Source organism: Panthera onca, chromosome B3 (assembly GCF_046562875.1).
Source record: "Panthera onca isolate mPanOnc1 chromosome B3, mPanOnc1 haplotype 2, whole genome shotgun sequence".
Classification (NCBI taxonomy): domain Eukaryota; kingdom Metazoa; phylum Chordata; class Mammalia; order Carnivora; family Felidae; genus Panthera; species Panthera onca.
The window spans coordinates 97,044,670-97,067,487 of NC_138344.1; the positions used below are offsets into that span (position 1 = coordinate 97,044,670).

General features: G+C 36.4%; 1 protein-coding gene across 2 annotated transcripts in view; it reads left to right on the forward strand.

Moving 5' to 3' along the window:
- The window catches only part of KLHDC1 (kelch domain containing 1), a 54,608-nt gene that overhangs the window by 11,644 nt on the left and 20,146 nt on the right, over nt 1-22,818 (forward strand). For both annotated transcript variants that reach the window (XM_060619779.3, XM_078448284.2), the window contains exons 2-8: nt 2,834-2,904; nt 3,381-3,498; nt 4,175-4,293; nt 11,926-12,004; nt 13,897-13,980; nt 19,307-19,390; nt 19,881-19,939. In XM_060619779.3, the coding sequence (XP_060475762.1) occupies nt 2,834-2,904; nt 3,381-3,498; nt 4,175-4,293; nt 11,926-12,004; nt 13,897-13,980; nt 19,307-19,390; nt 19,881-19,939 (614 nt within the window). The remainder of the gene's footprint in view (nt 1-2,833; nt 2,905-3,380; nt 3,499-4,174; nt 4,294-11,925; nt 12,005-13,896; nt 13,981-19,306; nt 19,391-19,880; nt 19,940-22,818) is intronic.

Here is a 22,818-nt window from a genome sequence, read left to right on the forward strand (position 1 = left end):
TGTTTGTCTGAAAATTTCTTTATTTTACCTTGGTTCTTAAAATATATTTTCACTGGGTGTAGAATTCTAGGTTGACAGTTACTTTCATTAAACATATTGGTAATACTTAGTCTTGGTTGTTAATGGGAATTCAGTCATTAGTTGCCATTTTGTTTGAAGGTGATTTGTTTTTTATCTGGCTGTTGTTAAGAAAATATGTTTTTCTTTGATATTCTGCAGTTTTACTGTGATGTATCATGGTATGGATTTCTATTCATCCTGCTTGCAACTTGTTAGGACTTCCTAGATCTCAAGGATTGATGATGTTCAACGATTTTGTAAAATTCCCAGCCTTTGTCTCTTCAAATATTGCCTCTTACTTATTCTCTCTATTACATGCTAATGAAATTCTGGTTAGACTTAGTTCTTCTCTCTCTTTTCCAATGTCTGTTTTTTAAAAAATATATTCTATCTCTCTGGTTCATATTTCTGGATAAATCAGTTAACAAATTCTCTTTTTTAGGGTTATCTTCACAGAGCAATTTTAATGAAAAGATGGGCTCAGAAGCCAGATTAATTTGGATTGATGAGAGAATGTGAGGTGAAACAGGAGGGACATTCACTGTAGCTAACATGGAAGTTTTATTGTGGAGGGAGTCAAGAAATAGGAGATGGGGTTAAGGGAGAGTTTGTTTGTTTTTAAAGATGAGAGATATCAAGGCATGTTTGGACATCAATAGGAATGATCTGGTAGAGAAGGAAAACTTAATGATGTAGAAAAGAGGGGATAATTTAGGAAAGAAATCTCTGAGAAAATGAGAGGGAACTAAGTCCAAATTTTTCACTTCTGTGATTCGTTTGTGTTTTTGCACCACCCCATTTAAAGATTAGTGAAAGGGATGTATTTTTAGGTTTACTTATTTTTTGAGAGAGAAAGAGTGTGAGCAAGGGAGGGGGAGAGAGAGGGGGAGAGAGAGATATTCCCAAACAGGTTCTGTACTGGCAGTGCAGGGCTCCACTCATGAACTGTGAGAACATGCCCTAAACCGGAATCAAGAATCGGACATTTAACTAATTGAGCCACCCAGGTGCCCTCAAAGAGATTTTTTTTTTTTTCAATCAGGCTAAGGTGAGTCTGTAGTCAGTTTAACAAGTATTATTCACTTATCCATTCACTCCTCAATCAACAAACATTACATTTGCCTTTTATGTGCGAGGTACTGTGCTCCACTCTCAGAACAGAATTATAACAAGATAAACATGGCCCATGCGCTCACACTCATGAAGCTTATAGGTTAGTGGTAGTGGTGGGTGGGTGTGATACAAAGGACTTGGAAGTGAAGTACAGTACTGCAGGAGAGCAATTAATTGGGACCTTAATCCCGTAACCTTATTCTGGGAGATTAGAGAAGCAACATTTAAACTGATTTCCAAAGAATGAGCAGTTATCCAGGCAAATTCCGGAAGAGCATTCCAAGAAGAAAGATGAGCACAGATGAAGGCCCTGTTGAAGCAAGGAATTTGCAGAGATTTAGGAACTGAAAGAAGACTAGAGCATAGTGAGTAAAAGGCAAGATAACCTTTGGAGGGATAGCATGTGCCATATAATGCAGAATCATAGAAATTTTAGATAATCCTGGGAGCAGTGGGGAAGCATTGAGGGACTTAAGGAGAATAGTGACAATCTATTTTCATACTATTTCTGTTATAAAGGTGCATACATGAGGCTACTGGACCCTGATGCCATTAAATCTTAGGATCATACAGTTACCACACTCCTTACAATTATTTGTTTACTTATCCATCTAATAGGGCTTCCACAGCCAGACATGAGTGAAAGTTTCCTTGGAATTAATACAATGGTTTTCTTCTTTGTGCATGTGAGTGTGTGTGTGTGTGAGGTAGGGGGAGGAAGGGGAGAGAGAGAAAGGTGGTGGCAGGGGTCAGATACTTGGTAGTCAAGATACTTTTTTTTTTTTTTTAATTTAACAAGCCAATGAGAAAACTAACCAACTCTCTTTAACATGTTAATAATTTACTCATCATACAGTCTTAGAAATTCTTAAACTGCTATCTTTTAAAACTAGTTATTTTTGAATTATTTTACAGACTAATAAATTATGGTGGATTTATGTAAGAATTTGTTTTAATCCCTAAATTTTTACACTTAAAATAAGTAAGATTTCTCTATTCTTATTTCTCTTTTCATCATAAATGTCAGAATGTACTATTCTGTTGATGTTATCTGCTTCTTTAGAGATTATTTGGATTCTGAGTTGTCATTTTGACTAAATTTATCTTGCTCCTTAGATTCTATATTTAATGAACACCTAACACTATGCCTTGCACATAGTAGGCACTCAAAAAATATGCTCAGTAAATCAAAATATCTGATAAGTGGTCTTAATTATAGGTTATAAAAATTTACTTCCTTATTTCCTTCCTTTCATCCAAAATATATTGCCCTCTTTTGATATTCCTTTTCTTCCTGACTTTGTAGTCTTCAGTATTCTGCTCTGAATGTTATTATTTTGCCATTTTCCCTTACTCCAAATCCCTTTTTAAGGTTTAATTGCCCTGAGTCTTTTTCTTGAGACTCATATACTTGCTATTTTGTATTCTAAACCTTTCTTGTTTGCCCACTTTCTCTTAGAAAATGTCTTTTTTTCTCCTTTTTTTTTTTTTTTTTTTTTTTTTTTTTTTACCTATCTTAGTTTAAATTAAAGAAACCCTCTCGGAGCCTGTTTATGATTTTGTGTCTTGCAGCATTTTAATCACAGATTTCCCATCTTGAGGAACCATTTAATTGTTACTGTGTAATTGATAAACATAATTTTATGTATTCTGTTTTTAGTCAATTGAAGACAATGAAGTATATTTGCCTAATGATGAAATTTGGACCTATGATATTGATAGTGGGTTGTGGTAAGTAATTTTAAATTGCAGAATGTCCAATCTTAAAATCTGATTTAAATATTTTCATAGACTACAGGGAATTTAAGACCAAACTTAGAACATACTGCAACGTTTAGCATGACCCTTTCCTTTTCTTTGAATGTTTTATTCTCTCTGGCTCTTTCTTTCCCCTACTCCCTTCCTCTCTCTTCTCGGTCTTCATTGTTTACCATTCCTCTCAAGGTTCAGGCAACCCCAGAAGACTTTGCTTTGTTGTACCAGTTAATTCCCAATTCTAGTGACACCTGAAGATTTTGCGATTTTTTTTCCCCAGTAGGTTGAAAAATCTTTACCATGGATTAGAGTTTTTACCGTATCGGCTACCATTGCATTTCAATTACAGTTGTCAATGGCAATTTTCACTGAAAGAGTACTCATGGAGTTCAAAGGGAATTTTAATTTGCCTTTCTAGAAAGTCATGGAATTCCATGTTATTCTTGCTGCAGGACCATGCACCTCATGGAAGGAGAACTCCCTACCTCCATGTCAGGAAGTTGTGGTGTTTGCATTAATGGAAAGCTGTACGTTTTTGGAGGATATGATGACAAAGGATACAGCAATCGAGTAATATTTTCTTTCAATTCAGGAGTGCAGCAAAATGTAATATTCAGTGTATCACTTAATCTCGTGTACAAATATTTAAAGGAGGGGGCGCCTGGGTGGCGCAGTCGGTTAAGCGTCCGACTTCAGCCAGGTCACGATCTCGCGGTCCGTGAGTTCGAGCCCCGCGTCAGGCTCTGGGCTGATGGCTCGGAGCCTGGAGCCTGTTTCCGATTCTGTGTCTCCCTCTCTCTCCGCCCCTCCCCCGTTCATGCTCTGTCTCTCTCTGTCCCAAAAATAAATAAAAAAAAAAAAAAAAAAAAAACGTTGAAAAAAAAAAAAATATTTAAAGGAGAAGATATATGTAGAAAATCTTAAGCTTACAAGGTTTTAAAAATAGAGTGAAAATGCAGCCATTGTGTTCGTCTCTTCCATGTCTTTCTGCTTCAGAGTTCGCTCCCTGCTTAGTTGGTGTCTATAGGGCAGAGCATGATGAGAAAAGATCCATTTCAGTATGTTTTATATGTCATTTTTGCTTCTAAAACACAGCTTTCTTTTTCATTAACTTTACAATGAAAAATTTTACCTTGCAAAAAGAAAAAAAAAAGTTATATTATTAAGTTTTGGATCACATATCCCTCAGACACAGACTTGATTTTTAAATGCCCTGTCTGCTAATGGTGTTCTTCTCTTTTAAAAGCTTTATTTTGTTAATTTGCGAACAAGAGATGGAACCTACGTTTGGGAAAAAATCACCAATTTTGAAGGACAACCACCCACACCACGTGATAAACTTTCTTGCTGGGTATATAAAGACAGGTAATACGGCAGAATCATCTCATTAAGTACACTTTAGCAAGGGTGGTGGCTGAACTAGAGAAAACTTGAAAGTCTGAATTTTTTCAAGATGTAATTACAAACTTGTTTTGACTCTGTTGGTAATGGCAATTCTGCATCCTGGGTAAGAGCCATGTCATAAAAATAAGCATTGTGGATGCAACTATTTTTTTGTAATAAATTTATTATTTAATTAAAATTTCTAAATAGTTAACACATTCACATGGTTCAAAACTCAAGACCATATTAAAAAGTCTACAGTGAAAGGTCTGGCTCCCACCCCTGTCCCTATCCACTCTGTTCTCCCCCACCATGCACAAATAGCTGCTTCAATTAATATCTTTTGTATTCTTACATCAGTGGTTCTCAGACTTGTCTGCAATTGTAATCACCTGGGGATTTTTTTTTTTAATTTCAAAGCCCAGGTGATACTTTATACTAATTAAATGATCATCTCTAGGGTTATGATGTTTTGAAACTCCTCAGGTGATTCCAAGATGCAGACAGGTTTGGAAGCCACTGCCATCAGTGTTACTTTATGCAAATAGAAGCAAATACGTAGGAGTGTGTGCACATATTCCTTTTTTCTCTCTCTTCCTTACACAAATAGCAGTGTATTCTGTATACTCTTGTGCACCCTGCTGCTTCCATCAGTTAGCAGTGTACCATGGAGATCTTTCATCTTTCTGAATCCCTAGTTAGAAAGCTGATTTTCTTCCTCCCTCCCTTTTTTCTTCCTTCCTTCCTTTTTTTCTTTCGTAGCTGCATAGCATTCCCCTTTGAGGACATACCATGGTTTATATAACCTTTCCCCTGAAGATGAAATAACACTTAGATTATTTCTGTTCCTTTGCTGTTACAAACTATGCTTTAATGAATTTAAATGAAATTTATCCATTGGATAAAATTAGATTGCCTTTATAATTCTGACAAATGTTTAGTTTGCCAAAGCTGTTTTAACAAAGTACCATAAGCTAAGGGGCTTAAACAACAGAAATGTGCTTTCTCATGTTTCTAGAAACTGGAAGTACGAGATCAAAGGGTCAGCACGATTGGTTCCTTCTCTAGGTTTTGAGAAAAAATTTATTCCATGCCTCTCCCCTAACTTATGGTGATTTGCTGGCAAACTTAAAAAAAAATTTTTTTTTAATGTTTTATTTATTTTTGAGTGACAAAGATGGAGTGTGAGCAGGGGAGGGGCAGAGAAAGAGGGAGACACAGAATCCATGAAGCAGATTCCAGGCTCTGAGCTGTCAGCCCAGAGCCGATGCAAGCCTTGAAACTGTGAACCACAAGATCATGACCTGAGCTGAAGTTGGAGGCTTAACCAACTGAGCCACCCAGGCGCCCCATTTCTGCTGGCAATCTTTGATGTTCTTGGGCATGTAGAGACATCACTCTGATCTCTGCTTTCATGTTCACATAGGATTCTCTCTATCTATTCTTATCTGTCTCCAGATTTTCCCTTTTTATAGACACCAGTCATGCTGGGTTAGGGCCTCCCCTAATGATCTCATTTTAACTTGATTGCCTCTGTAAAGAACCTATCTCCAAATAAGGTCATATTCTGAGATACAGGGGCAGGGGGCAGGCATTAGGACTTGAACATGAATTTTGGAAGAACACAATGAAACACATAGCAGTAGATTTTGCCAATTTTTCCTCCATATAAGTGGGGCCATTTTGCATGCTCAACAATGGAATGCTTATTTCTCCATAGTCTTGCCAAGAGTTTGTTGGCAAACTCAGATTATTTGTTTGTTTGCCATACTGACAGATGAGAAATGTCTCAGTCTTATTTTCATTTTCACTGAAACAATTTTTGTAAGTTTGGATGTATTTTCCTATGTTTAAGGGGAATTTTGATTTCTTTTTCTCTGAACTATTTGTGTCCTTTGGTAATTATTTTCTATTTGAGTTTTGCTTTTATAAACTCAGTTTCTAGGAGTTATTTATGTATTAAGGAAATTAGTGTTTGACTATGATATGATATGGTATGAATATATTTTTTCCAATTTGTCATTTGTCTTTTGAGTTTGCTTATTACTATGTGTTCTACATGCATTAAGCAGATTTTTAAAACTTATTTAGATAAATTTATCAATAATTTCTTTTTTTACCAGTAATTTCTTTTATGGCTTGTTGATCTTGAATCTTGATTGCAAAGTTATACATTAATTCACCAATGTATTTTTCTCTAGTACTTTTGTCATTTTATTTTTTACATTTGAATTGTTGGTTCATTTGGGGCTTATTCTGAGAATGGTATGAGATATGGATCCAGGTTTATCTTTTTCTGAATGGCTACCTGTCTGTAACTCAGTTATTTCAGATGCTACCTTTATCATGTATTTACCTAATTTTCATTGGTGTTTGGATCTGAGTTTTCTATTCTGTTCCATTGATCTGTTAATGTATAAATACTTCACTAGTTTAGATATTGAAGCTCTACAGAGCATTCTTATAGGACTATTATAAATCCTAAGTGTATACCTTAAGTAGTTATCACAAAATGACATACTTATGTAACCACCACTCAAGTAAAGAAAGAACATCATCAACACTGTAGAATCCTTCATTATGTCCACTCCTAATGAGTATGCTCAGCCCCCTTCCTAAAGGAAACCATTATCCTGACTTCTGGTATCCTAAATTAGTTATTGTTTTTTATATTTTATATATTTTTGTTTTTTTATGTTGTATATGGCATCCTATAGAATTTATACTTTAACCAAAATTATATTTTTGAGATTCATTCATGATGTTGTATGTACCTATGGTTTGTTTTCTTTCCTGTATGTTATTATATTAAATGAAATACTGCAATGTATTTATTCATTCTGTTGTCGATAGACATTTGGGTCATTTCTATTTTTTGACTCTTCGGAATAACATAGCTATGAGCATTCTTCTATGTATTTTGGTACATAAGCGTTAACATTTCTGTTGGGCATGTATCTCTTTATTCTCTCAATGGTATAATCTGATTTCAATATAGTCTAATTTATCATTTTTTCCCTCATGGTTAGTGCTTTTGTGTCCTAGACTTAATTGATCTTAACCTTACAAAGTATGTTTTTGGTCCTTTGAAGTTTTTCTTGTTCACATATACAAGGAACTGGTAACAGTGGTTGCCCCAGGCAGGGAAATTGAGTGACTGAGAGTAGGAGAGGGACTTACTTTTACTACACCTTTTTAAAAAGTCATGATAAAATACATGTAACATAAAATTTGCCATTTTAACCATACGTAAGCGTCCAGTGCAGTGGACAATTACATTCACAGGACTGTACAACCATCACCAGTACATAAAACCTTGGATTGCCAGTAATGTGTTCTGCAAGACAAGCACACGTTTCTAATAATTTAAAAAAAAATTTTTTTTAATGTTCATTGATTTTTGAGAGAGAGAGAGAGAGAGAGAGAGAGAGAGAGAGAGAGCATGTTGGGGAGGGGCAGAGAGAGAGGGAGACACAGAATCTGAAGCAGGCTCCAGGCTCTGAGCTGCCAGCACAGAGCCCAATGCAGGGCTCGAATTCACAAACTGCGAAATCATGACCTGAGCCAAAGTTGGACGCTTGACTGACTGAGCCACCCAGGTGCCCCTCTAATAAATTTTAACTTGATAAACAAGCAGTGTCTTGCAATACGAGTAGTACCTGATGCCGATTGTCCCATGATCACAACTAAGCCAATGGTTCTTGAAATTTGCTTTGATATACAAGTGCTTTGGATTACAAGCATGTTTCGGGAATGAATTATGCTGTCAAACCAAGGTTTTACTGTATTTAGTTAAAAAATTTATCATCACTCCAAACAGAGACTGTAGACATTAAGCAATACCTCCCTGTTCCCTCTTCGCCCCAACTTCTGGTAACCTCTAATCTACTTTCTACCTGCATGAATTTGCCTATTACAGATATTTCATGGAAGTAGAATCATTCAATGTTTGTTTTTTAGTGTCTGGCTTATTTCACTTAAAATATTTTCAAAGTTCACTATGTTGTGTATATCGGGGCTTCTTCCTTTTTAAGGCTGAATAACATTCCATTGTATGCCCTGTTACATATTTGTTTATCTGTTCATCTGTTGATGAACATTTGTTTCCACCTTTTGGTTATTGTGAATAATGCTGCTGTGAACATTGGCTTACAAGTATTGAGTCCCTGTTTTTAATTCTAACTGTAGAATTTTCAGGTCATATGGTAATTCTATGTTTAATTTTTTGAGGAAGCACCAAACTGTTTTTTACAGTGACTATGCCATTTTATATTCCCACTGGCATTGTACATGGGTTCTAACTTCTCCATATCCTTGCCAACACTTGCCATTTCTTCCTTTATTTCTTTTTTCTTTTTTTTCTTCTTTTTAAAAAATAGTAGGCAGGGGTACCTGGGTGTCTCAGTTGGTTAAGCATCTGTCTTCAGCTTAGGTCATGATATCACGGTTTGTGGGTTTCAGCCCCGCATTGGGCTCTGTGCTGACAGCTCAGAGCCTGGAGCCTGCTTTAGATTCTGTGTCTCCTTCTCTCGCTGCCCCTTCCCTGCTCATGTTCTGTCTGTCTCTCTCTCAAAAAATAAAATAAAAATTAAAAATAATAGGCATCATAGTGGGTGTGAAGTAGTGTTCATTGTGGTTTTAATTTGTATTTCCCCAGAGACTAATGATGTTGACCATTTTTCATATGCCCGTTGGCCATTTGTAGATCTTCTTTGGAGAAATGTCTATTCAAGCCCTTTGCTCATTTTTAAAAATTGGGTTGTCTTTTTGTTGTTGAGTTATAGGAGTTCATTACTTATTCTGGATATTAATCTCTTACTGGATATATGTAGTTTTCTTTTGTTGTAATGTTTTTGGCTGGCTTGCCTCATAGAATGAGTTAGGAAATGTTCTTTCCTCTTCATTTCTTTTTAAAAAGACTTTGAGAAGGTTGGTATTAATTATTCTATAAATGTTTGATATCATTTATCACTGAAGCCATCTGGTCCTGGGCTTTTCTTTGTTGGTGGGTTTTTTGATTACTGATTCAATCTCCTTATTATAGTTTTATTCAGTTTTTCTATTTCTTACAAGCCATTTCTGATAGTGTCTTTCCAGAAATTTTTCTATTTCATCTAAATTATCCAGTATGTTGGCATAGTTTTTTGTAGTATTCTCTTAAAATCCTTTTAATTTCTGTAATGTTGATAATAATATCCCCTCTGTCATTTCCAATTTTAGTGCTTGGAGTTTTCTCTTTTTTTCCTTGTCAACCTAGCTAAAGCTTTGTCAATTGTGTTGATCTTTTCAGAGAACCAACTTTTAGTTTGTTGGGTTTTTTTCTATTTACTATTTTGCTTATACCCTTTAATTAAACTAAACCCTTCTTTCTGTTATCTTTGGGTTTAGTTTGCTCTTCTCTTTTTTGTTCCTTAATGTGTACAGTTCTGTTATTGATTTGAGATCTTTTAAATAAATTGTAGGCATTTACAGCTATAAAATTCCCTCTGAGTGCCATCTTCATTGTACATCATAAGTTTTATTTTATTGCATTTTCTTTTTTGTTTGTTTTATTGTGTTTTCATTCATTTCAAGGTAATTTTTAATTTCCTTTGTGACTTTTTTCTCTACCCATTAGGTTGACAGGTTATTTGTTTGTTTGTTTGTTTTTTCCTTTCAGCACTTTAAAGATTTTATGACATTGCTTTTGGCCTCCATTTTTCTGGTGAGAAATTCACTCTCATTCGTGTTTTTGTTCCCCGGTATATGTCTTTTTACTCTGGCTTTTCTTTATTTGTTCTTTATTTTTGCTCTTCATTGATTTGATTAAAATGTTCCTACCTGGGGGAGCATGGATAGCTCAGCTGGCTAAGCTTCCAACTCTTGATTTCGGCTCAGGTCATGATCTCCTAGCCCCATGTTGTTGTTGGTACTGAGTGTGGGGCCTGCTTGGAATTCTTTCTCTCTCCCTCTCTCTGCCCCTCCCCCACTCATACTTGTGCACATGCTCTCTCTCTCTCAATAAATAAATAAACTTTTTTTTTTTTTTTAACAAATGTTCCTGCTTGTAGTTTCCTTTGTATTTATCCAGATTGGAGTGTGCTGAGCTTGGGTTGGTGGGTTTATATCTTTCATCAGTTTTAGAAACCTCTTAGTAATTTTCACATATTTCTTCTACACATTTATTTGTCTCTCCATCTTCAAGGGCTCCTGTTTAGTGCACATTAGGCCATTTGATATTGTTCCACAGAGCTTGGGCTCTCTGGGTTCCCCCCCACCTTTTCTTCTCTTTGTTTTAATTTGAATACTTTTTATTAACCTCTTGACCTATCTTCAAGTTCACTGGTATTTTCCATTGCTATGTCCAGTCTCCTGTGAAGCCTATTTATTCAAGTCTTTACTTCTTACATTTTCCCCCATTTTCAGCATTTCCACTTAGTGGTTATTTTTCATCATTCTGTGTCTCTGCTGGAATTGTTCTGTTCTTCCTGCATTTTGTCCACATTTTACAAACTAGGTCTGTTATCTTTATCACAGTTTATCATAGTTACTGTAAATGCCATGCTGACCACCTTGTGGTCACTTTGCTCTCTTGATCATAGGTTATTTATTTATTTATTTATTTTACCTTTTCATGTATCTTGTATTTTTTTTTTTTTACCACGTGCTAGACATTCTGTGTGAAAGAATGGTAAAGATTGGAAAAAATGATATTTATCTTCAGAAAAGGACATGTCCTTTATGTTTTTCTCAAGCTGCTAGAGTGGGAGTTCAGTCAGTCTCATTTGTAGTTGATTTGTGTTTGAGGCTGTTATAACTTTAGTTTGATTCCATTGTACAACTGGCTTCAGATGTTTTGAGGCAAGATCAGGACTTTCCTTTGCTAGGACCCCATGTTTGAGCATCGCAGATTTTCCAAAGATGTTCTGCCGTGCTTCACAGAGTTCCGAGCCTCAGAACCGTGGAAGGTCTCTCCCTGTTTTGTAGCCTCATTGGTAGGTCTTTGGATTACTAGGGAGTTCTCTTTGCTCTCCAGTCCCCCCTTTCACTTTCCATACCTTAGGAGATCATTTTCAGCCTTGTATGTCCTCCTCTGGGCTTTTGAGAGCAGGCATCCTGTGTGCTGTAATGGCTTGGTATGCTTCTGAGGTATTTCCGTCAGCTCTTCTGTCCTGATCTCAAATGTTAGTAGACTCAATTTAGTAGATTATTGCCTATTGGTGACCAACCATGAGCTCTCTGAAGACCATGTGAAAGACTTGTCGAGTGGATTCAATCTCCCACTGTGCTGATTTTCTTAAGATTCTAATTTGCCATGCCAGCCTACATGCAGCTATTAAAATTTTGGGTGGTGTCTTTTACAAAGCCTATCTGTTCCGGATTCTTCCTCCTCTTGCTATTGCACCAGGAATGAAAACAGCTGTGTGCGTGTCTCTTCTCTCCTATTGAGAACTCATCACTTTCTGGCATTAGTTCATTTAGGATTCTTCCCTTCTCTCCTTGATTTTTTTTAAACTGTGGTTTTGTAGTTTATTTGGCTTGTTTAGATTACTAGGGGGAGAGAGAGATGAGCTCCTTTGCAAACAGACTGGAAATAGAACATCTGAAATGTGTTCTCTTGTACTTGTTTTTCAGATTAATATATTTTGGTGGCTATGGGTGTAGGAGACACAGTGAACTCCAGGACTGTTTTGATGTTCATGATGCATCTTGGGTAAGACAGTAACCACTGTTTACATTTTCCTCAAATATAGTATCCCCTTAAAGTCTCTAGACACAATGAGCCCAATCTTTCTGTTTAAATTGCCATAATTGACACTGTGAAAAAAAAATGTGTTTTCTTTTTTTTGGATTTAGATTCAGTTAGAGGAAGTTCTCTCACCTAGTGGTATTAGCCTTCATGGCTATTGGCAGAGTAATTTCTTACATTCATCACTCACACCTGCTTCTGTTAGACAAGTGGTGACTTTAGCACAACTTGGAAAAACTTTGTTCATAGATAACCAGAATGGCTGTTGCTGATACACACCTCCTTTTAGGTATGTCCACCAGAACTATTCATAGCTCAGACTGGCCTCTGTAATGCAGTAAATTGATAGTGACATTACCTTTCCTACGTCTTACTGGTTAGAGAATAATCTATTACTAATGAAATAAGACATGACATAAAAATGAAACCTTTTAAAAGGTAACTTAAAATTTTTTTTAATGTTTATTTATTTTTGAGAGCGAGACAGAGACAGAGAGAGACAGAGAGAGACAGAGGGGTAGGGGCAGAGAGAGAGAGGGCAACAGATTCTGAAGCAGGTCCAGGCTCCGAGCTGTCAGCACAGAGCCCAATGCGGGGCTCTCACCCTTGAACCGAGAGATCATGACCTGAGCTGAAATGGGACTCTCAACCAACTGAGCCACTCAGGCGCCCCTAAAAGATAACTGCAAAAACCATTGATCCCAGGGGTGCCTGGCTGGCTCAGTCGGTGAAGCATGTGACTCTTAATCTTGGGTTTGAAAGTTCAAACCCCACGTTGGGTATACAGATTACTTAAAAATAAAATCTTAAACAAACCAAACCAAACAAACACAACATTGATCCCAGCACCAAGATACATAGTAACTCTTTGGTTTTACCTTCTACTAGCATATAGTATTTTTGTACATTATAATATAAATATATATGTACACTTCATGTATATGTTTTTGTATATGGGTATTTAAAAAGTTCTCTGTGTATTTCCATGGTTTTTGAGTTTTCAAATAAAATATGTGTAAAGCTTTGCTATTTATAGTATTACTGATAATTTTCAGAACTATACATCCCCATTACTTCTATCTAATTTTTTTACTCATTTTTTTTCTCTTCTAGTACAGGTTAGGCTAAGGATCATGTCCTGAAGTTTCTGGTGTACCAGTAGATTTTTTTCTCTTAGATTTTAAATTAAGTAAATCATTTAGTTTGTTTAATTTGTTTGACAAGTCCTGCCAAAAATGAATGATGTATTTCTGGCATAGAACATAAAACCAACAGAGTGGTAAGCTAGAGTAGTAACAGAGGATTTCAACAATCCAGAGATGCTAAGTATAGTATAACTGCTAAATGGGTACCTCGCTGACAGTTTTGTTTCCTAGAAGACAAAGAAGAGAGTGAGCACAAGTTTTACCTGTACGAACAAACTGCTTGGTTAAATAGAAGTGGTTGGAACTCTTTGGAAACAAGAACCATGGTCCCCTAAAGTTCCTAATTGCAAAGATTAGGAATTCAGAGCATGTACTCTAGGAAAACAGATTGCAAAATATAAATGTCATTCTGTCCTCTGCAAGTTTAAAAGAGACAATCCTTGAGAGGATTGGCAGGTTATCAATGAGTAAAGTTATGATTCACTGGAAGCAATGCTATGAGAGGACAAGTTGCCAGGTGGTGGCTGTTACTGGCCTGGAGGCGACACTTTGTGAGCCACTGCTGTACGCGTTAGCTTTATGACTATGCTAACACTTAACTCTATTTTTGTAATGGTGCCTATTATTTCACTGGTAAATATGCAATTAAATTTGTAACATTAATCTAAAAATTATAAAAGCTTTTAAATATTTAAAAAACTTCTGTTTTAGGAAGAACAGATATTCTGGGGGTGGCATAATGATGTTCATATATTTGATACAAAGACACGGAGTTGGTTTCAACCAGAAATTAAAGTAAGTATTGTAAAAAGTTACCTTTCTTTATATTGATATATCCATTGATAGTTTAAAAGGATACAGTTTTGCTAAGTCATTTGGATTTTAGCAATTGAGTTTATATTTATATATTAAGGGGTCCCTGAGTACTGTCACTAGTCGTTTTTTTTTAATCACCTATTTTTCTCCAGGTTAGCTAAGGTTTTCTAGAAAAATCTTCTAAAGAGGGTTCCATCATCGTTCTTTAGCCACAAGTGTGATGTCCTCATTTAATAATGGCACTTTTAAAATGTCCTTTTATAATGAAGTCCACAATTTTAAAAAGCCCATATTTCATAAACTCTTGAAATCTACATGTGGTTATAGCATGACAAAAAATACATTATTAATACTCTTTCAAGTGCTGGTGAACAAACACAAATTCAAGTTAGTTTAAGAAATAACGAATTTTCACATGGGGAGAAGTCTGTTTTGGAGTGGCTCACACAGTGGAAGAGCCGCAAGGGCTTGAGCCTCAGGAACTTGCCCAAGTTACTCAACAGCAACAATGTTTTCCATCTCTGTTAGTTTCTCTCTGCTTCTCTTTATATGCTAGCTCTATTCTGTCTACTGCAGACCAGCCAGCTCTTTTAGGAGGGAATATGGTCCTGGCTATCCAAACAGTCTTTTCTACTGGTGCTGTATTCTTTCAATGTCTACAAATAAGTCTTAGAAAAGGACTCTGGTTGTATTTGGGCATGTTCTCACTCTCTACATTGGTCCCTGTTGCCAAGGGGATAATTGGTTTAGGCCCAAGTCTCAGGCCTACCCTAAGGGAGCAGGATTTTGTGGCTGATGAACTCACCAGAACTGTGCAGAATGGAATGCTGAACAGGCAAAACCAAAATTGTCCACTAATATGCATATATGACGTACATACATTTGAATTTTAAGATTTATGTCTTTTGTTAATGAAATAAAAGCATTTTATCTCTGTTAACCTAATTATATTGGAACAAGCAAGTGCAGAGAAAATTGTTGAGAATGGATCTACTGAAACTCATCCTAGATCTTTTTCAGGCATCTGTACCCTCTATTTAGAGAAAAATCAGGGATCTATAGCTATTGAAGGCGAATTTCTAGAACATGCTCCTGTAGGGGCACCTGGCTGGCCCAGTTGATGGAGCATGCAACTCTTGGTCTCAGGATCATGAGATCAAGTTCCATGTTGGGCTGGAACCTACTTAAAAAAAACAAAAAAAAGGATGTGCTCCTGGGGATGAGGGAGCTGAGGTACTTATATTTGAACTTCAAGTCTTTCTCTGGCTCCTTCTTTCCCTTCTTACCTCAGTTCATAGCCCTCCCTTCCTGCTGTAGTAGCCTTACATGCACATGTCCCTAATTTAGTTCATATTTACCAATATTTTCACTGTAATTTCTCTGATGATTTCTTCAAATAAGTTTTTATATTATTTATACTTTATCTGAAAGTTTTTCTGACATGGTTGTAGCTGGAATCCACTCTCTTCATTTTTTAGGGACACTCTTAAATTACTTTATTATTTCCAAATATCAACATCAAAAGACAAGGCAGCATGGTAGAGTGTACCAATTATTGGTGTAAAAGTTGAAAAAAATTGGAATTGCATTCTAATTCTGTCATAAAAGAGCTATGTCCTTCAGATAAGCCATGTAGTGTGTGATCTGTAAAATAGAAGGGTTGAAAGTGTTTTTCCTACATGGCATTTTTATCCCTTAAGAACAGTATGTTAGTAATTGGGATCTTTGAGTTATTTTCAGTATTTCAAGCAACTTAATAAGCATTGTACATTATTTATGCAGTTACAGATTAATGCAGATGCCATTTCTTTGTTTTTGTTTAGAATTATGTGAACTCATTCAGAAGCTTTAGGTGGTTATGAGATGTATTTGATAAAAATTCAATATTTGTTGCATAATAGATATGTTTATAGTAGAATAATTTTTCCAAAATTTCACATCAGGGGTGGGGTAATAATAAAAACTATATTTTGCTGGAATGACTGGGGACCACATTTCAGAAGGTTCTGTCTCATTTATTTAAGTGTAAATTGGTAATATCTGAATAATTTCTTACTGTATTGGTTTCAGGACAGTGATTCAAGTAAGCCTGAAAAGTCGAGGAAATTCTGATATTGAATGTAGAGTTTAAACTTCCTGTGCCCCCGCCTGGGTGGCTCAGTCGGTTAAGCGTCCGACTTCGGCTCAGGTCACGATCTCACAGTCTGTGAGTTCGAGCCCCGCGTCGGGCTCTGGGCTGATGGCTCAGAGCCTGGAGCCTGCTTCCGATTCTGTGTCTCCCTCTCTCTCTGCCCCTCCCCCATTCATGCTCTGTCTCTCTCTGTCTCAAAAATAAATTAAAAAAACGTTAAAAAAAATAAAAAATAAAATAAACTTCCTGTGCCCACATTCAGTAGTCAATGTGCTGAAAATGTTGAAAAGGTTCTTTTAGAACTTGGAATGAAATGCATAAACAAAGACTCCTACCATGAACACGTGGAAATTATGCAGAAAAATTTCCCTTAGAATCTCATTAATTCATCTATCCATTATACTGTCTTTACCCACGAATACAAAACTTCTCCAGAGAAAAGATCTGCTGTATTTGTTCAAAGTAAAGTATAGAAAAGTGTTATTAGTTAATGGGAAGAGTTTTAGCAAGCTACAAAGGACTGTTTGGCTTAAAGCAAGAGTGAAAGTTTTACTGTGGAATTTGAGATATCAAGAGTTTTAGGGGGGCAGATTTAATTTTTCAGGGTCTCTGAGATTATCACACTGTGCACTGCTTGCTCACAATATTACCTCGGGGGGGGGGGGGCGGGGAAAGGGAAGTGAGGAAAGAATAGTTTAAATTTGATTTTTAAATATTTATATTTCAAGGTGAAATTTACATGAAATTTTATTTTGCCAAATAGTGTCAGGCATTTAAGAAAAACACTTTATTCATTTTTTTTAATTTTATTTTTTATTTTTTAAAATTTACATCCAAATTAGTTAGCATGTAGTACAATGATTTCAGGAGTAGATTCCTTAGTGCCCCTTACCCATTTAGCCCATCCCCCCTCCCAAAACCCCTCCAGCAACCCTCAGTTTGTTCTCCATATTTATGAGTCTCTTCTGTTTTGTCCCCCTCCATGTTTTTATATTATTTTTGTTTCCCTTCCCTTATGTTCATCTGTTTTGTATCTTAAAGTCCTCAGATGAGTGAAGTCATATGATTTTTGTCTTTCTCTGACTGACTAATTTCACTTAGCATAATACCCTCTAGCTCCATCCACGTAGTTGCAAATGGCAAGATTTCATTCTTTTTGATTGCCAAGTAATACTCCATTATATATATATATATATATATATATATATATATATATATATACACACACACACACACACACACACACACACACACATACATACATACCACATCTTTATCCATTCATCCATCGATGGACATTTGGGCTCTTTCCATACTTTGGACTTTTGTGAATTATTGAATTATAGTGCTGCTATAAACAGGGGGGTGCATGTGTCCCTTCAAAACAGCACATCTGTATCCCTTGGATAAATGCCTAGTAGTGCAATCGCTGGGTCATAGGGTAGTTCTATTTTTAGTTTTTTGAGAAACTTCCATACTGTTTTCCAGAGTGGCTGCACCAGCTTGCACTGCCACCAACAATGCAAAAGAGATCCTCTTTCTCCGCATCCTCGCCAACATCTGTTGTTGCCTGAGTTGTTCATTTTAGCCATTCTGACAGGTGTAAGGTGGTATCTCATTGTGGTTTTGATTTGTATTTCCCTGATGATGAGTGATGTGGAGCATTTTTTCATGTGTCGGTTGGCCATCTGGATGTCTTCTTTGGAGAAGTGTCTATTCATGTCTTTTGCCCATTTCTTCACTGGATTATTTGTCTTTTGGGTGTTGAGTTTGGTAAGTTCTTTACAGATTTTGATACTAACCCTTTAGCTGATATGTCATTTGCAAATATCTTATCCCATTCCATCAGTTGCCTTTTAGTTTTGCTGATTGTTTCCTTCTCTGTGCAGAAGCTTTTTATTTTGATGAGGTCCCAGTAGTTCATTTTTGCTTTTGTTTCTCTTGCCTCTGGAGACATATTGAGTAAGAAGTTGCTGAGGCCAAGGTCAAAGAGGTTTTTGCCTGCTTTCTCCTCGAGGATTTTGATGGCTTCCTGTCTTGCATTTAGGTCTTTCATCCATTTTGAGTTTATTTTGTGTATGGTGTAAGAAAGTGGTCAAGGTTCATTCTGCTGCATGTCGCTGTCCAGTTTTCCCAGCACCACTTGCTGAAGAGACTATCTTTGTTCCACTGGATATTCTTTCCTGCTTTGTCAATGATTAGTTGGCCATACATTTGTAGGTCCATTTCTGGGTTCTCTATTCTGTTCCATCATTTTATTCATTTTTTAATGTTTGAGAGAGAGAGAGAGAGAGAGCGGGGGAGGGACAGAGAGAGAGGGGAGACACAGAATCTGAAGCAGGCTCCAGGCTCTGAGCTGGCAGCACAGAGCTCAATATGGGGCTCTAACTCACAAACCATGAGATCATAACCTGAGCCAGAGTCAAATCTCAACTGAGGGAGCCACCCAGGTACCCCTAAGAAAAACACTTTAAAAAGTAAAGGGAAACAAAAATAATATAAAAACAGGGAGGGGGACAAAACAGAAGAGACTCATAAATATGGAGAACAAACTGAGGGTTACTGGAGGGGTTGTGGGAGGGGGGATGGGTTAAATGGGTAAGGGGCATTAAGGAATCTACTCCTGAAATCATTGTTTCACTATATGCTAACTAATTTGGATGTATATTTTAAAAAATAAAAAATAAAAGTAAAAGAGAAAGTAAAGATCAGGGTGAGTAAATTTCATTCTTGAAGAGCAGTATTTATCTATAATGATTACTATTTACAATTAACTTTTTTTTAACGTTTATTTATTTTGAGAGAGAGAGAGAGAGAGCAATTAGTAGGGAAGGGTCAGAGAGAGAGGGGGAGAGAGAGAGAGAGAGAGAGAGAGAGAGAGAGAGAGAGAGAGAGAGAGAATACCAAGCAGACTTCAGGCTGTCAACACAGAGCCATACGTGGGGATCGTCATCACCAACCGTGAGATCATGACTTGAGCTGAAACCAAAAGTCAGGTGCTTAACCAACTAAGTCACCCAGGCGTCCCTACAATGAACTTTTGCATCAGGGTGTTTATCGAATTATAGGGGTAATGGTGACTAGGTAGTCAGGTATTTCTCATACTGAGCATGAGTGTGACTTCCTTAGAGATGTTTCAAGTTTCGCACTCTGTTTCCTCCTCTCTGCCTGCAGGGTGGAGTCCCACCGCAGCCGCGAGCCGCGCACACGTGTGCAGTTCTTGGAAATAAGGGCTATATCTTTGGCGGACGTGTTTTGGTTAGTGTTTTTCATGAAAATGATATTTTTATGTGTGCTTCTGCTCACAAAAATTATTTTCTGATTTGGGGGAACAACTGAACATTCAAAGTATCTAGGTAAATAAAATACCATTCAATAATAAATTTTATTTATCTTCCATCCCCTAAACAGACTATACATGAGTAATCACACATGATTTATAAATCATATTTTAATGAGGAGAATCCTTCACTTCTGTGCATAACCAGAAAAGCTTAATGTCTTAACATTTAAATCCTATTAGTTTAAGGCCTTTTCTTCCTTTCTCCCTTGACACATTAATTGGGTAGCTCTATAGTAATTTGATTAATGCTTAGCATTGTTTCTTCATATGTAAACTTCTGATGCTAATAAGTAAAAATAAGTAAGATGGAGATAGTCTATCTTTAACCTGAACTAATTTTAAAACCAAAATTTTAGTCCATGAAAAATGTGAAACAGGGACTAATTTAACACACTTTTATTTTAGCAAACTAGGATGAATGATTTACACTGTCTGAACTTAGATACCTGGACTTGGTCTGGAAGGTACGTTTGAAATTTAAGTATGTTTTAATCGAAAGGCATTTGTGTGTGTGTGTGTGTGTGTGTGTGTGTGTGTGTGTGTGTGTGTTTGGGATCATAATCCAAATTTGAGTTTCTAAAACTGAATTAGTATCTTTTCCCTTCAGATTATATGTCTAAGCAAGGAATATACAGATTTAAATGCAGAGTTTGTTCTTAACAAAATTATATAAAACATGAGAATAGCAGAGTTTGAAACTTGATTATGTAAAAGTACTGGTTTTATTCTAAGTATTCTTGAGAACTGGCCAGTAGAGTAAACGAAGGAACAGTTTGTTGGTGTCATCACAAGTAAACAGATAATGAAGTATGTAAAAGATTTTTTTTGTGGTTCAAAATATATATTTAACAATAGAATAAATATATTTAGGTATCACTTCAGCTGTTCATGTAGTGATATGGAATCAGAGCCATATATTATTCCAAAATAGAAATACCATTAAAAATGAAACTCCAAAAGTGCCAGGAAAAAAATATAGCAGATTGTCTTTAAAATCTTGGCATGGAGCAATCCCTATCAAAAGAACACCAACATTTTTCACAGAGCTAGAGCAAACAATCCTAAAATTTGTATGGAAGCACAAAGACCCCAAATAGCCAAAGCAATCCTGAAAAAGAAAACCAAAGCTGGAGGCATCACAATTCTGGATTCAAGCTGTTTTATAAAGCTGTAATCATCAAGACAGTATGGTACAGACACAAAAACAGACACCCAGATCAATGGAACAGAATAGAAAACCCAGAAGTAGACCCACAAATGTATGGCCAACTATTCTTTAAAGCAGTAAGGAATATCCAATGGAAAAAAGACAGTGTCTTCAGCAAATGGTGGTGGGAGAGCGACCTGCAGAAGAATGAACCTGGAACACTTTCTTACACCATACACAAAAATAAACTCAAAATGGATGGAAGACCTAAACATAAGACAGGAAGCCATCAAAATCCTCGAGGAGAAAGCAGGCAAAAACCTCTTTGACCTTGGCCTCAGCAACTTCTTACTTGACCTGTCTCCAGAGACAAGGGAAACAAAAGCAAACATGAACTATTAGGACCTCATCAAGATAAAAACCTTCTGCACAGAGAAGGAAATAATCAGCAAAACTAAAAGGCAACTGATGGAATGGGATAAGATATTTGCAAATGACATATCAGCTAAAGTGTTAGTATCCAAAATCTATAAAGAACTTACCAAACTCAACACCCAAAAGACAAATAATCCAGTGAAGAAATGGGCAAAAGACATGAATAGACACTTCTCCAAAGAAGACATCCAGATGGCTAACAGACATATGAAAAAATGCTCCACATCACTCATCATCAGAGAAATACAAATCAAAACCACAATGAGATACCACCTCATACCTGTCAGAATGGCTAAAATGAACAACTCAGGCAACAACAGATGTTGGCGAGGATGCGGAGAAAGAGGAACCCTTTTGCACTGCTGGTGGGAATGCAAACAGGTGCAGCCACCCTGGAAAATAGTATGGAGGTTTCTCAAAAAACTAAAAATAGAACTACCCTATGACCCAGAAATTGCACTACTAGGTATTTGTCCAAAGGATACAGGAGTGCTGTTTCAAAGGGGTACATGCACCCCAATGTTTATAGCAGTGCTATCGATAATAGCCAAAGTATGGAAAGAACCCAAATGTCCATCGACAGATGAATGGATAAAGAAGATGTGGTACATATATACAATGGAGTATTACTTGGCGATCAAAAAGAATGAAATCTTGCCATTTGCAACAATGTGTATGGAACTAGAGTGTATTATGCTAAGGGAAATAAGTCAGAGAAAGACAAATATCATATGGCTTCACTCATATGTGGAATTTAAGATACAAAACAGATGAACATAAGGAAAGGGAAGCAAAAATAGTATAAAAACTGGGAAGGAGACACACCATAAGATACTCTTAAATACAGAGAAGAAACTGAGGTTTGCTGAAGGAGGGGTGTTGGGTGGGGTGATGGCCTACATGGCAATGGGTATTAAGCAGGGCACTTGTTGCTATGAGCCCTGGGTGTTATATGTAAGTGATAAATCACTAAATTCTGTTCTTGAAATCATTATTACCCTATATGTTAACTAGTTTGGATGTAAATTAAGAAAATAATAATAATTTAAAAATCTTGGCATGGAGAAAGTTTTCCCAAAAATGGTTATAAACCCAAAATTATTAAATAGAAAGACTGACTTATAAGATCACTTAAGAATTCAATTTTTCTGGGGGCCCCTGGGTGGCTCAGTTGGTTAAGGATCTGACTGTAGGTTTCAGCTTAGGTCATAATCTCACAGGTTTGTGAGTTTGAGCTCCGCGTAGGGCTCTGCACTGGCAGCTCAGAGCCTGCTTGGGATTTTCACTTCCCCTCTTTCTGCTCTCTCTCTCTCTATCAAAATAAATAAATGAATATTTTTAAAAATATTCTGTATGTAGTTTTCTGTATAGAAAACTATACCCAAGCTAAAAGAAAAATTGGAAAATACAAACAAAAAACAAACTGGAAGTCATATTGCAGTATTTTTAACAAGGCCTAAATCCACAAGAACTCAGAAAATCAGTAACAAAAGGACAAATAATCCAGCAGAAAAATGGGCAAAGGACATAAATGAACAACTCACAGAAGAAATACAATGGGCAAAAATTATTTTAAATGGGCAAAATTATTTGGGCAAAATACAAATGGCAAATGGGCACAATGGGCAAAAATTATTTTAAAGGGCAAAATACAAATACAAATACAAATGGGCAAAATTTATTTTACAAATGGGCAAAAATTATTTTAAAGAGATATTCAACTTCAGAGACAATCAAAGAAATGGAGCTAAAAATAATTAC